This window comes from Tachyglossus aculeatus, chromosome 9, assembly GCF_015852505.1.
Source record: "Tachyglossus aculeatus isolate mTacAcu1 chromosome 9, mTacAcu1.pri, whole genome shotgun sequence".
Taxonomy (NCBI): domain Eukaryota; kingdom Metazoa; phylum Chordata; class Mammalia; order Monotremata; family Tachyglossidae; genus Tachyglossus; species Tachyglossus aculeatus.
Genome location: NC_052074.1, coordinates 14,251,421 through 14,267,082, shown reverse-complemented (window position 1 = coordinate 14,267,082; position 15,662 = coordinate 14,251,421). Strand labels below are relative to the sequence as shown.

Below are 15,662 nucleotides of genomic sequence, written 5' to 3'. Positions count from 1 at the left end.
TCTGCACACCCAGTGAGTCCTCATTAAACCTTCCAGATTGATTACAGTGCTTTGCACTCAATAAATTCCATTGATGGACTGGGCAAATCAATAATATGGATAGTTTATACCTTCTCTGCAGTCATTTCCATGAGCTACTGAATACCATATTTGAAGATCTGGCAGTTTTTTCCCCCCCACAAGTTTTTGTAAATGAGAATTCAGGGTTTGGGAGAATTTGAACATTACCGCTTTCCAACGGAATACAGATGGCCCCTGCCTCCCTGCAACCAGGAGCCTGTGGTGACTCTCAGAAAATTGGCTTTCCCAAAAGAAGGTTGGAAAGAGATGGATCCTGGCTCCTGGCTGGACTTCAACGCTGCAGGAGAGTGATCCCATAAAGCGCTACCCTTCCCACGTTCTACTTTTAATATTAGGAATTTATTTTCATCTACAAATTTCACAAAGAAAAACAGAAATTGTTTAGAAAATCAGGGTGGGTAGTACTCAAACAATTATATTTATACTTTGTTTCTTTGTAACGGTATTTATGAAGCACTTACTATGTGCCAGGCACTGTACTAAGCACTGGGATAGATACAAGGCAATCAAGTTGGACACAGTGCCTGTCCCACGTGGGGCTCACAGTCATAATCCCCATTTTGCAGATGAGGAAACTGAGTCCAAGAGAAGTGATTTACCCAAGGTCACACAGCAGACAAGTGGCAGAGCCGGGATTAGAACCCATGACTTTCTGACCCCCAAATCCGTGACCTATCCAACAGATCAGCAAGAGCTCCAATTTTATCAGCTTGAGTTTGCACTTGAATTTCAAGGTTGCTGGAAGAAAAAAAACACAAATTCCACATCTATATTTAACAGCCCCTTTGCTTATACCATCAATATGGAGATTCTATGATTAGGCCCTGGGAAATTCCATATATAGCACCCAGTCTGTTACATAAGTTTCCTAAAAATGCAAAACAAACAGAGTGTACATGGACTGGAATGAGGATGGATCCTGCAGGAACCTCAAACAAAAGCAGATCACTTAAGTAGTTGCTATTTTTGAAGGCTTTTATAAATATACTTCATTTTCAAAAAGGGGCAAACAGCTTAAATAATAATAATGGCATTTGTTGAGCACTTACTATGTGCCAAGCACTGTTCTAAGCGCTGCGGTAGATACAAGGTGATCAGGTTGTCCCACATGGGGCTCACAGTCTTAATCCCCATTTTACAGATGAGGTAAATGAGGCCCAGAGAAGTTAAGTGACTTGCCCAAGGTCACACAGCTGACAATTGGCAGAGCTGGGATTTGAACCCATGACCTCTGACTCCCAAGCCCAGGCTCTTTCCATTGAGCCACGCTACTTCTCATACACACCTGGTGTATTTTTATTAGCCGATTTAGAATTCCTGCAAGTTCTGAAGCAACCGAGTGGAAAAGGAGACAAGCGTTGAAGCTCCTAATTCAAACATTTCCCTCTGACTTGCCTAGTGACTTTGGGAATTCATTCAACTTCCCTTACCTACCTGTAAATATTTCTTATCTTTTCCCCAGACCTAACAGGCTGAGTTAATGTTTGAAAAGTGATCAGAAATCTGCAGCATAATTGGCCCTTCCTACAGACTTAAAATAACAAAATATCCACGTCTTCATGGACTCCTCACATGAATGCGCACCACACAAAAAAATAATCTTCTACAAGGAGAATTTGAGATTCATTTTCCTAATGTCCACAAAGGCACTGTATGCACCAATATCCTCAGCTGAGAGGCAAATATTGACCCGAAAGAGAAAGCTATTTAACATCTATCATCGGTCTTATGGGTGATGAGCATTGGTTAAGCCAACTGCCAAGGCCTTCAAATTCAGGCATGGATTTGAGTAAACACCTTGTGGGGAGGGATACCATGGATTGACTGGATGATGACAAATGTGTCATCCCTATTCCATCCCTAGTTCTAGTTAGTCCGCATAAAAGCAAGGAGAGCTTTTCTAGAAGAAGTGAGACATGAGAAGTTTAAAGATTCAATCCTATCCTTCCTCCTACTTAGACTGTAAGCCCCATGTGGGACAGGGACTTTGTGTCTGACTTGATTATCTTTGTCTCTACCCCAGAGCTTTGAGAAGCAGGATGACCTAGAGGTAGGAGTTTGGGCCTGCAAATTAGAGGACCTCAGTTCCACTTGTCTGCTGTGTGCCACTGGGCAAGTCATTTAACTTCTCTGTGCCTCACAAACTTCAACTGTAAAGTGGAGATTAAGACTGTGCGCCCTTTGTGGGTCAGGGACAATGTCCAACCTATAAAAATATATCTACCCCAGCGCTCAGTACAGTGCCTGGCACATAGTAAACACATATCAAAGAAAAAAACAACTGAATATTTTTTAGTTTTTAAACATCACGGGATCAAGATTTATCAAAGGCTCATCTTAAACCGAGTCAAGGGAGGGAGCCAGGAGATATATAGAAATGAATTTTATCTGGTTACTGTAGATGTAGAACACCAAAATACAATTTACATTTAATGTGCTTAAGTAATTTTATCTGGAGGAGCATCACATACTGCTCTGTTGTTTCTTTCTTACTTGTAAACAGATGCCAAACTGCATTTAACTGGTGACCATAAGCGCATGAGGGAGCTATATAATAATGAAGACATTTGTTAAGCGCTTACTATGTGCAGAGCACTGTTCTAAGCGCTGGAGGGGGATACAAGGTGATCAGGTTGTCCCACGTGGGGCTCACATTCTTAATCCCCATTTTACAGATGAGGTAACTGAGGCGCAGAGAAGTTAAGTGACTTGCCCAAGGTCACTCAGCTGACAAATTGGTGGGGACGGGATTTGAACCCATGACTTCTGACTCCCAAGCCCGTGCTTTTTCCACTGAGCCACGCTGTCTTCCGTGGGTTGTGCAGATGGGCTTTCGGTTCAACCATAAACTTTGTGGAAGAGAACCAGTGCTTTTCTTTGTCTGGGCTTTAACATATCTGCCTAAATCTTTCTGAGTCATTAACCCACCGTTCCTTTTCAGGATTGAAACCTCATCTCCAGTCACCTCTGACAAAGTCAAAGTGGCTGTTCGTGTCCTCAGACAGTGGCAAAGGACGCTGCTAAAGTTGTTTAGTCGGGGAGTTGTTATTTTTCTCCATTGGAGGTTTCTGGAAAATGGTGTTCAATTGGATGTCAGTAAGTTTGCCTGTTTTTTGGTCCAGACTGGTTCAGAGCAGTAGAATATAGCAGAGCCGGAAATGACAATGATGTCTCCAACGCTATTAGGGATGTTCCCCAGCTAAGCTCATCATGTTAACCCTTGTTTTCCAACCGGCTGTGAGCTGAAAACGACTTCTTCAAGCAGCAGGGTGCTAAATTTGCTGGCTTAGAATTGGCAACATGTCCGAAAAAAGCAGGGCTGCAATTTCCTCCTCCTAAAGCAGGCCCGATCCTACTAGCAATTCCCTGACTTTCCAGATAATTCAGCTTTGCTCCAATCCTCCTGTAGGATGAACTGATAAACTAATTTTAGCATGTTTCCTTATCAGATAGCAAGGCCGTAGTCTATCTGGGTCAGTTAGCACCGTATATCCCAGAAGGCCTCTGCGGGAAATCCACAGTCACAGCCCCAATATCTGACGAGCTGAAATTAATCCAGCTTGCTCATCAGTTATGGGGAATGAGAGGGGTCCATTGTTACTGACACAGAGCAGCCTCTCCACTAAGTGGTGATGAGAAACGGAATTAGACACGAGGCCTGGCGTTGGCAGAAGGATGACAGAGATAGTCAGCGCTGCCACGCCAGGATATCGCCGGACACCTCTTCAAACAGTCAAGGAATGTAACTGTGTAATCCCTATCTCACTCCAAGGATAGAAATGGGCAGCTATCATGCGCCTCGCTCTGCTAGGGGAGAAGCAGACCCATTTGTGATACCACAAATTGGGTACCTAAATTTCATCAGAGATCATCAGCTCTTACACACATTTAGGGAAGCGTAATTTTTCCTCGATCCCAGGGGCATTTAGTCACTTTTGTAGGGGCAGGGGTTGTATGGAGGAATTGTAGGTAAGAGTAGAACAACAGAGTCTGGGGTGCCGAGGCAGCATCAAAATCAAATACTGTCATACAACTAAGAAACTGAACAATTAGATGATATCTAAAACCATTTTGTTTCTGCAAGATATGCACCCTTAAAAATTGTGGGTACAGTTCTAAGCTGTGTTTCCAGTGACAAAACTCTAGAATCTATAATAATGACAGTACTTGTTAAGCACTTACTATGTGCCAAGCACTGTTCTAAGTGCTGAGTAAATGAGCATTTTTTTATTTTGAAAAATTACATTCATTTTTTAAAAATAATAGCAACTACTGCTTTTCAGCTTTGTCAAATATAAAATGTGGTAGTTTATATTCCCTAGTTATTTTTTTTAAAGTTAGCACAGAACCGTGTCCTCTGACTCCCAAGGATGCTCTTTCCACTAAGCTGTGATTTGCTTCCCTAAATCACTAATCAGGTACAATCATTAAATCTCAGTTTTGGGTGTTTTTTGTTTGCTTATCGTATTTGTAAAGCACTTTCTATGTGCTAGGCACTGTTCTAAGTGCAGGGGTAGATACAAAGTATCTATAGTTTATCTTACTAAATGTAGAATTGGGAGATCCTAAGAGATTGAATAAAAACTCATAAAGAAAGAATCCCTTTTAACTCTAGGCATAACATTACCTGCATTTACAAACCCTGGTTTATTTCACTTATTTTTAAGAGACAATCAGAAGTCTGCTAACATTTATCAGTAGAGGGCAACAGAAATCAAGGCTCTGCTCTGTTCAAATCCTAAACCCTAGGAAATTTTAACGAAACCAAGGGCAGGGTATACTTTGTTAACCCTCTCCAGTTGGGTACTCTGATTATACATGCAACTCTATTTAGCATAGATTATGGGAAAATAACAATGAGAAGTCCAAGATGACACCAAGGTAATTCATTTCTGGATCAGAGAATATGGCAGAGAAACAGAAATAAGAATCTTAGAAAAAGAAGGTTCAGGAGGGAAAATGGAGTTCAGTTTTTGGATATCCTGAAGCAGCTGATTTCCCATAAAGAGATATTCCAGAGGCACAGACAGGCTTAACTAACTGCCCAATTCACACAGCAGGTCTCCCGAGTCCCACTTCCAAACTTTCCTCCAAGCCAAGCTTCCTCCGCCCAAAATAATTACGGCATTGTGTTAAACCCCGAGGTAGGGACGAGATCATCAGATCGGACACACTGGGCTCCTACATTTGGCTCACTATCTTATTCCTATTGTACAGATGAGGAAACTAAGGCCCGCAGCGGTTACAGGGATTTCCCTGAGGTCACCCAGCAGATCCAGGGTGGAGCTGGGATTTGAATCCGGGTTTTCTGACACCCATTCCTGTGCCTTTTCCACTAGGCCAAGCTGCCAACCTGCAAGGACAATGGTCTCAAAAGCTGCAGGGCTCCAGACCCAGAAACTGAAGTAGCAATTGCCCTGTGGACACAACTCCCTTAGCAGCACAGCATTCAATCTGCCAACTTCCTACCAACCAGCGATTGGATCCTGTAGAACAGGCAACTGACACCAACCGGAGGGAAGGCCAATCTATGTAATTGAACAAAGAAAAGGGCAACACGTTTTATTTACCCTCCAATACTCAATCCCTTCAGTCGGGCAAATAAAAAATGCTAATACGGGTTACAAAACAGTCCTTAAAGTTTGCGATGTTAAAAAAAATCACTGTTTTATGTGACAAATCATTAAATAAAAGCATTTTTCAATTCAGAAGCTCTGGCAGAGCAAGTAGAATGCTAAATATCTGCTCTCCCGTACTTAAATCACCAAAACACTTACGCTACACAGCATTCATGAGATCCAATATATACCTAAATATTATAGATTAAAAGCTAAAGTGTCAAGGGGTGATATTTCATCATTATAATCACCATTTTATTTTAGAGGTGGCCAGGGATGGGGAAGGAAGTGGTCCGGATTTCACATTTTCCTGCTGAATCGTAGAAAAGTCTTTTCATTTTAAGGCATTATTTCAGGCTCATTCTAAACGATAAGATTTGTGGGGCAGAATCCATAAAATTTGGGGCAATTTGGTTTCAGGCAGATTGGCTACTGGGCATTCAGCTGTCTGAGGCATACTGACCTGTAACCATCGTATCATGTGGCTCATCCTTTAGGGAGTGTTCAGAAGGTATATACCCAATCGTGGTAGAGTGAACCTCTTTTGTGGCAGACATCCACCTCAAAGGATTGCACATTTTATGGAGGAAGAAGTGGGAATCCAAGAACCACAGATCTCAGCTGTTTACTTGGTACAAGTCATAGCTGCTTCATTATCCTGTGTCATCTTTGGTTGCCACTCCTTCCTGCAAGGCAATTTCTATTTTAACAGGCAGTACCATGCTGACAACTGCGGAAATAGAGACTCCTATTTTCTTTTGGAACAGCAGCCCAAGCTTCCCCTTCCTGATACACTTCACTCGTGACCAGAAGTGATTGAGTCTAGGAGACAAGCGTTCATTCCATCTTTGGCCTGATGCTACTTTGAGCTGAGCCTCCAGTTAAGATAGGCACAGCTGAATCTCTTCCTAAGGCCATCTGCCACGATTAATAAGAAACAAATTTGAGTAAATGCTCATATCTAAACCTCTACAGCTTAAAATGGGCTCCAAAAACACCAGAAATAAAACTTAGAGCATATTATATAGCCTCTAGTCCTTAAAGCCTTTTCCTTGTTTAGTAGATTTCTCCTCCAATCCCTACGGAAACCTGCAAGTCTGTGAAAATATACCTGATTGAATTCTACCATTGGAAAGAATTAAACATCAGTCTGTCACATGCACTCTATATGGTGTGTGGTTTCAGAGGGCCCAATTTTAATGATTCATGGGATAGGGAAATGTACTTTAGGAAAGAACTGTAGACTGTAAAATGTATATCTTTCAATAAAGTCAACCTGTGCAATTCTCTCACTTTCCTCTGACTGGAGTAATTCATTCATTCATTCAATCATTTATTAAGTGCTTACTGTGTGCAGAGCACTGTACTAAGCGCCTTCTAGAAGATGGTCTGGCTCAACCCAAACCCCATGGACAGAATGTTAAAGGTGGGGGTGGAAGGAATGTGTGGAAGAAGTCCCCAAATTTGTTGTGCAGAGAAAACCTTATTGTTTCTCAAATACATTACAGGGGCACCCTTTATTTTCGAATTATTCCATATACTTTCCACCTCGTCATAAAGGCTTACTTTACTTTTGTATATTTCCGGGATTCTTTCTCTCCTGCTCTCTCTCTCGGCTCTTCCAACACCAGTTTCTGGCACTTCCCGGTCCCCCTGCCTGGAACTCTCTCCCACTTCAAATCTAACATGACTACATTTATATGAATTCAACAAAATAAACACTGTCCACCACCTCTGTTCTTCCTTGATGAACTGCTACATGGTCCTAGAAGCAACTCTTTTAATTGCCAGCTAATGAGGTATGCTCTGTTAGGGATTTGTTCTGATTAAGGACAGAGGGCTATGGTTTTGGGAAGGGAAAAGAAGTCAGTAGCTGCAGACTACCTTCCTCAGGGAGTAATTAATTGGCTTAAGCATGGTATTTTTAACTTTGGACAAGCATTAGCACTATAATAATCCACATTACAAGTTGGAAATGTCCTTCCCTTATCCTAATTATTTGTAAAACAGCTCACCGAACCTTGCTATTTTCTACAGATGATTAAAAACACCTCCCGACTTTTTGACTTTGCTCTTACCCTGTTGAATGTATCTGAAGGAGATCAGAAGCCAACAGGAACAAACAATTCCTTTGAAATACCCTCCCGCCCATCATCGATCGTATTTATTGAGCGCTTACTGTGTGCAGAGCACTGTACTAAGCGCCCAATTAAATATAGGGGATTTGCTAGCCTGCAGAAATCCTTACATTTTCAGTCAACCATAATTCAGAGAAGCAGAGTAGCCAGGAGGACAGAGCACAGGCTTGAGTGTCAGAAGACCTGGGTTCCAATCCCTGTTCTGCCACTTACATACTGTGTGATCTCGGGCAAGTCACTTCATTTCATTGTGCTTCAGTTACCTCATTTATAAAATGGGGATTCAATACCTCTTCTACCTCCTGCTTGGACTGTGAAACCAATGTGGTCCAGGGACTGTGTCAACTCTGATTATCTTGTAGCTATATCAGTGCATAGTACGGTAATCACTTAAACACCACAACTGCTATTTATTGTTAGACTGCATCATCACGGTTTATCATTTGTGTCTAGGTATGCAAACTTGTTAATAAGTTTTGAATTATTTCACAAGTAGCACAAAGAAGAAAAAAAATTGCAAATAAAAAGCATGGTTTGCTGAAGAAAAAAAAAGTCTGCTTCTTACTTGAATACTCTGCTAATGAATTTAAGGATCCAAGATTTTCCACAGAGCTAGACGCTTCGCTGATGGCCCCGGCCCCACGTGTCTGCAGAATTCTGTCCGTTATGTCATAAGCAGATGGAAGGTCGAGGAGACTGCTGCCTTCTGACTGGTAACTTGGTGTTGTCTCCTGTCCCTCCATCACTTACCACAGTAAAGAAAAATAAATACATTGATTTAATGAGTGCATTTACAGAGCCAAATCCTGTCAGCCTTTCCCCAGTCCCCCGAATACTTAATCATTTTAATTATCTAAATTTTTAGCATTGCATTTGAAATCTATGCTTCATCAGTATAAGTAACTGACAATCTTGCCCCAATAGACTAAAGAGGAAAAAAGCAATTTATTAAGGATAGCATTTTAATACATAAGAATTACTGAGGCAAACCAAGATATTTCCACTGGCATACTCTAGAGAAAAGGTTTCCTGAAAGCTCCATTTTTCTCTTAGCTTTTGCTCCATTTTTTAAAAGCTCTATATCTTGTCAAACTAATGAATACTACTCTCCATACATTTTCAATAGACAAAGGGTACTTTCATATACTTAGTGATGAGGGGCACAGATATCACCAAAGGCTCTGGCTCCATAATTTAAACCCCAAACCAACAACTTTCTCCTTAGTCAACATGATTCCCCGCTTAAAAAAGGCCATATGACATAACAAGATAAATTTATATTTCAATCAATAGTATTTATTAAGCACTTAGTGCACTGCAGTAAGTGCTTGAAATTTGACTGCCAAAAAAAAAGGATATTCCAGAGACATGGAAAAACTTTACTTTAGAAGGCACAGAAATTCAAATCCAAGGTCTGCTGGCAGAATCTTTTTATCTGCTCTCGAATTCCCAGAGGCGTATATGAAAACTACTGATCTCTACGGGAACTGGGGATAAAACAGAAAGAAGGGTAGACTTCAAGACAGTAGCCCAAAGCAAAAACGAAATTAGTCAAAGAGGAGCACAATCAGTAAACTCAATCCCAATTCTCATTCAGTATCACTGAAAATTTCTTAATAATCTGCTGTAATAAAAATAACCCAGTCTCGAAGATGCAGTTGCTCTGAATATTTTATTTGCAAGAGATTGGCATAGTCAGTTTTCTCTTGTTATAGGATTCCTCTTAAGTATGGATTCCCTCTAATAATAATAATAATAATGATAATAGTGTTTGTTAAGCACTTACTATGTGCCAAGCACTGTTCTAAGTGCTCTATCACAGCACTTGCTTATTGCACTTGACTGACTGATAGACCGTGAGTGAGACTGTACTAAACATACAGTCTAATAATAATAATAATAATAATAATAATAATGATGGCATTTGTTAAGCGCTTACTATGTGCAAAGCGTATGGGGCCTAAAGTATACACTGTTTGTTGTATACAGGGAACATGTCCACCAACTCCATTATTGTGTATTCTCCCAAGTGCTTAGTACAGTGCTCTGCACATGGAAAACTCTCAATAAACGACTGAATGATTGGGGTGAACTATATTTTCAGTTACTTTCTGCAGATAAGTCAAGGAACTGCCTGATTTCTGGAAGCAATTGATACCTAAATGCTCAAAGGTCTTAAAGAACAGATTTGATGTCTTTTTATTCATACCACGCTAATCAATCCTAGGAGCTACCTTTAAACACTTTATAAATTTCTTGGTGCTTATATAAAATTCTGTAAATATCCCTATTTAAAAATGTCCCTCGCTGTTCTAGCCCTCTGGAATGAAATAAACAGATTGATAAAACACTTACATCAGCTGATTCTGCTGCCAAAATTTTATGACCTTTAAGTACGTTTGTTTTGAGGTCAGTAACCACCCAAGCCTTGTGTATCATCAGACTTGTGAGAAAACAGGATTTGTTCCTAGAAATAGCACATCCACATTACACACATTTTCTTTTAAGCCTAACTGACACTTGGGCTAGCCACTGTCCTACGCAGGCAAAACTATAATAAGTAAAATAACAGTGTTCCTACAATCCTTCCCTCCCTTAGCTCTGAACGACAAATATCCTTATACTGTAGTCTCATAAACCCTTAGTACAGTATTGAGCATGTAGTAAGTGCTCAATGAATACAGTTGATTGATTGAAAAGAGTGGATAAACAGTCATTCTGAGAACCTGGAGATGGTCTAGGATGACAGAGATTTTTGATGATCAGATCAAATAATCAATCAATAAATGGCATTTATTGAGCACTTACTATATGCAAAGTACTGTACTTGTGCCTTTTACTGTATATATATATATATATAAAATCATTCACATACTGAAGTGTTCATTTTTCTTACCTTAAGACATGACTTGCAAAATCAATCATATTTATTGAGTGCTTATTGTGTGCAAAGCATTGTATTAAGCACTTGGAAGAGTACAACAATAAACAGACACATTCACTGCCCACAATGAGTTTACTGTCTACTGAGGGATTCAATCATTAATTTAAATAAATAAATTACAGATATTCATTCATTCAATCATATTTATTGAGTGCTTACTGTGTGCAGAACACTGTACTAAGCGCTTCAAATGTACAATTCAGCAACAAATAGAGTTAATCCCTGCCCACGACGAGCTCACAGTTTAGAAATGTACATAACTGCTGTGGGATTGGGAAGGGGGATGAATAAAGGGTCTGGGCGAGACAGAAGGGAGTGGGAGAAGAGGAAAGGAGGGTTCAGTCAGGGAAGGCCGCTTGGAGATGTGCCTTCAATAAAGCTTTGAAGCAGGGCAGAGTAATTGTCTTTCGGATACGCAGAGGGAGGGTCTTCCAGGCCAGAGGCAGGACATGGGTGAGAGGTCAGTGGTGAGATAGATGAGATCAAGGTACAGTGAAAAGATTAGCTTTAAAGGAACAAAGTGTGTGGTCTGGGTTGTAGTAAAACAGTAGCAAGGTGAGGCAGGAGGGGGCAAGGTGACTGAGAGCTTTAAAGCCAATGGTGAGGAGTTTTTGATACGGAGATGGATGGGCAACCACTAGAGGAGTGGAGAAACACAGCCTGAACGTTTTTGTAGAAAAATGATCCAGGCAGCAAAGTGAAGTATAGATTGGAGTAAGGAGAGATAGTCGGCAAGGAGGCTGATACAGTAAACAAGGCAGGATAGGATGAGTGATTGGATTAACGTGGTAGCAGTTTGGATGGAGAAGAAAGGGCAGATTTTAGGGATGTTGTAAAGGTGGAACCGACAGGATTTAGCGATGAATATGTGGATTGAATGAAAAAGAGGAGTCAAGGATAACACCAAGGTTATGGGCTTGTGAGACAGGAGGGATGTGGTGCCGTCTACACTGAGGGGAAAGTCAGGGTTTTGGGTGGGAAGATAAGTTCAATTTTAGACATATTAAGTTTGAGGTGATGGGAAGACATCCAAGTAGAGATGTCTTGAAGGCAGGAGGAAATGTGAGACTGCAGAAAGGGAGAGAGATCAGGGTTGGAGATGTTGTTTTGGGTATCACCCACATAGAGGCAGTAGTTGAAGCCATGTGAATGAATGTGTTCGCCAAGGGAGTGGGTGTAAATGGTAGCAGGGGACCCAGAACTGAACTTTGACAGATACCCCCAGTTAGGAGGTGGGAGACAGAGGAGGAGCCTGCTAAACAGACGGAGAATGAATGGCCAGAGAGATAAGAGGAGAACCAGGAGAGGATAGTGTCAGGGATGCTGAGGTTGGATAATGTTTCCAGGAGAAGGGGTGGTCGACAGTGTCCAAGGCAGCTGAGCGATCAGGAGGATTGGGATGGAATAGAGACAGTTGGATTTGTCAAGAAGGAGGAGATCACTGGTGACCTTTGAGAGGGTGGTTTCTTTGGAGTGAAGTGGACAGAAGCCATATTGGAGGGGGTCAAGGAGAGAAGTGGAGGAAGACGAATGTGAGAAAGTGGGTTTCGACAACTCATTCAAGGAGTCTGGAGAGGAATGGTAGGAGGGAGATGGGGCGATAACTGGACAGAGCCATAGGGTTAAGGGAGGATTTTTTAAGGATAGGGGAGTCATGGGCAAGCAGTGGACAAGAAGCCACTGGAGAGCAAACAGTTGAAGACGGCAATTAAGGAGGGGGCAAGTGTTTTGATAAGGTGTGAAGGAATGGGGTTGGATGCCCAGGTGGAGGGGGTGGATTTTGAGATGAGGCAGGAGATCTCCTCTAGAGATACTGCTGAGAAAGATGGGAGAGTTGAAGAAGGGGCAGAGAGGGCACGGAAGATTTTAGTGGCTCACAACTGACAGTGTCTATTTTCTCAATAAAGTAGGTGGCCAGGTCATTAGGGACAAGGAATAATAATGATGTCATTTATTAAGCGCTTACTATGTGCAAAGCACTGTTCTAAGAGCTGGGGAGGTTACAAGGTGATCAGGTTATCCCACGGGGGGCTCAAAGTCTTAATCCCCATTTTCCAGATGAGGTAACTGAGGCACAGAGAAGTGAAGTGACTTGCCCAGTGGCAGAACTGGGATTTGAATCCATGACCTCTGACTCCAAAGCCCGGGCTCTTTCCACTGAGCCATGCTGCTTCTCATAGGGATGGGGGAGGCAGGAGGACAGGGGTTTTGAGGAGGTTATTAAATATCTGGAACAACTAGAGAGAACAATGGAGAAAGGATTTTGCCAGGCAGAGGCAAGGGCAGAGTTAAAGCAAGCAAGGATAAATTTGAAGTGGATGAAGTTGGCCTGTTATCTAGATCTCCGCCGGTAGAGCTCTGCGGCTCATGCACAAGAGCAAAGGAGGCAAACTGTGCAGGTGATCCAGGGCTATGGATTAGTGGTACGGGATGGACGAAGGGATAGGGGAGCGAGTGAGTTGAGCTCAGTAGAGAGGGTGGTGTTGCCAGTGTCAATTTTGCCATCAGGGAAGGTAGTTTGGGTATGGAGGCTAAATGGGGCATGATGAGTTGAGAAACTGGATGGGGGTCAAAAAAGCTGAGGTCTCTGTGGGGGAACAGCACAGATTTGCAGGAAGGAGGTGTGCGGGAGAGAAGGCAAGTGAGGAGGTGTGGTCAGATGGAGGGATTTCAGAGTTGGTGAGGGTTGAGATTGTCCAGTGCCTAGAGATGAGGAGATCGAGTGTGTGTCCAAGTTGGTGAGTGGGTGAGGTGGGATGGAGAATGGAGAACTGAGAATGAATGAATAAGGAATTAATTTATATTGATGCTATTGATGCCTGTGTACTTGTTTTGTTATCTGTATCCCCCTTCCTAGACCGTAAGCCTGTTGTTGGGTAGGGATTGTCTCTGTTGCTGAATTGTACTTTCCAAGCGCTCAGTACAGTGCTCTGCACACAGTAAGTACTCAATAAATACAATTGAATGAATGAATGGAGCAGGAGGTCAGTGAAGTTGAGGAGTGATAGAAGGCAGGTCACCAGGAATATTTATATGGATACTAAAGCCACCAAGATCAATATATGCATGGAGAGGGAAGGAATGTGAGAAAGGGGTCAAAAAAGTTGGAGGTGGGAGCGGGGTTGGGGGGGAAGTATCATCAAAGACCTCTCTTGTTGTTGTATTATTGGAAATTTGGCCTTGTTGGAATGTTGGATCTCTAAATCCCCTTCACCTCCAGCTCTGCCAGATATCACTCACTACAACTGCAAATTTAGGGGCAGCGATGTTCCTTCCCCGTCCTTGCAGCAGCCAGTCCAAGACAAATGGGGGCTAAGTGGAAACGTTGCTAGAAGAGAGGCAGGCTCAGGAGGCGAAAAAAAAAAAGAGAGAGAAGAGGAGGGAAGTCTCAGGTTAGCATTCTTCCACATTACTAGAAGCAGCGTGCTCAGTGGAAAGGGCACGGGTTTTGGAGTCAGAGGTCATGGGTTCAAATCCCAGCTCCACCAATTGTCAGCTGTGTGACTTTGGGCAAGTCACTTAATCAATCAATCAATCAATCGTATTTATTGAGCGCTTACTGTGTGCAGAGCACTGTACTAAGCGCTTGGAAAGTACAAGTTGGCAACATATAGAGACAGTCCCTACCCAACAGTGGGCTCACAGTCTCACTTAACTTCTCTGGGCCTCAGTTACATCATCTGGGAAATGGGGATGAAGACTATGAGCCCCCAGTGGGGCAACCTGATCACCTTGTAACCTCCCCAGAGCTTAGAACAGTGCTTTGCACATAATAAGCGCTTAATAAATGCCATTATTATTATTATTACTAACCTAAATTCATATCCAGACAACCCCAGGGCCTGCCCTTTCCCCCTAATCCCTTTGACTCCACTATAGAAAAATCAGTAACCTCGCCGGGAAAGAAAATCTAAAGTTTACAGAAGAAACATACAAGCGATTTCCTCCATGCTGTAATTCAACTCACCGATCTGTTGCGCTAAGCGGGTAATTTGCAACATCGCAGACCCGGGCCTAACCCGGAAATGCAGGGGCCATCTTTGTAAAGGGCAATGAAGGCAGATTGGGACGCGCGGTTGCCATTTTTACTGTGGGCGGCCATGGTTCAAGGCGGTTCGGCGGCCATCTTGACTAATGGCAAAGGCTGACGCGAGCGTGGCTGCGTCGGCCATATTTGTTTTGGGCAGAGGTACTGTGACTTGCAAATTACACAGAGGCAACCGAAAGAGAGTAGCTATTCCTAGAGGAATATCTTCCAAAAAGAAAAAAAAAAGAAAAATTAAACGATAAGCTCTAGGAGGGATAGAAAGAACCAATGAGATTCGAACCAGCAGTGGGGTATAGTTATTGTCTCTATTTAATGTCCACTGGGCTGGAGATTTTAGATTGCCAACGTTAAGAACGGAAGGAAGTGAGCAGTTGACGAGGAGGCATGTAAATAGTGAGGGATAATAATAATAATAATAATGATAAAGATGGCATTTGTTAAGCGCTTACTATGTGCAGAGCACTGTTCTAAGCGCTGAGGGGGATACAAGGTGATCAAGTTGTCCTACGGTAGGGCTCACAGTCTTAATCCCCATTTTACAGATGAGGTAACTGAGGCCTAGAGAACTGAAGTGACTTGCCCAAGGTCACACAGCAGACATGTGGCGGAGCTGGGATTCGAACCCATGACCTCTGACTCCAAAGCCCGGGTTCTTTCCACTGAGCCATGCTGCTTCTCTATAGCCATCTTTTGCCACTGCCTAGCAAGGAGATGATAAATGCTGGACAGGCCGTTATTATGGATTCAGCTGGGTAACTGGAAATACAGGAGGAGATCCATTTCGGCAGGGCTGCAATCCCAGTTTTTTCCAGTCACGCAAGCCAAGATAATAC

At 42.4% G+C, this 15,662-nt stretch overlaps 1 protein-coding gene across 1 annotated transcript in view; it reads right to left on the bottom strand.

Annotated features, from left to right (window-relative positions):
• CHGB (chromogranin B) overlaps window positions 1-14,807 on the bottom strand; it is a 96,052-nt gene extending 81,245 nt beyond the window's left edge. Inside the window, exons 1-2 of the mRNA XM_038750932.1 lie at window positions 14,749-14,807; window positions 8,403-8,582 (exon numbers count right to left, since the gene is read on the bottom strand). Coding sequence (XP_038606860.1) covers window positions 8,403-8,582; window positions 14,749-14,782 — 214 coding nt within the window. The 5' untranslated portion in view covers window positions 14,783-14,807. The remainder of the gene's footprint in view (window positions 1-8,402; window positions 8,583-14,748) is intronic.
• Window positions 14,808-15,662: the final 855 nt, after the last annotated feature.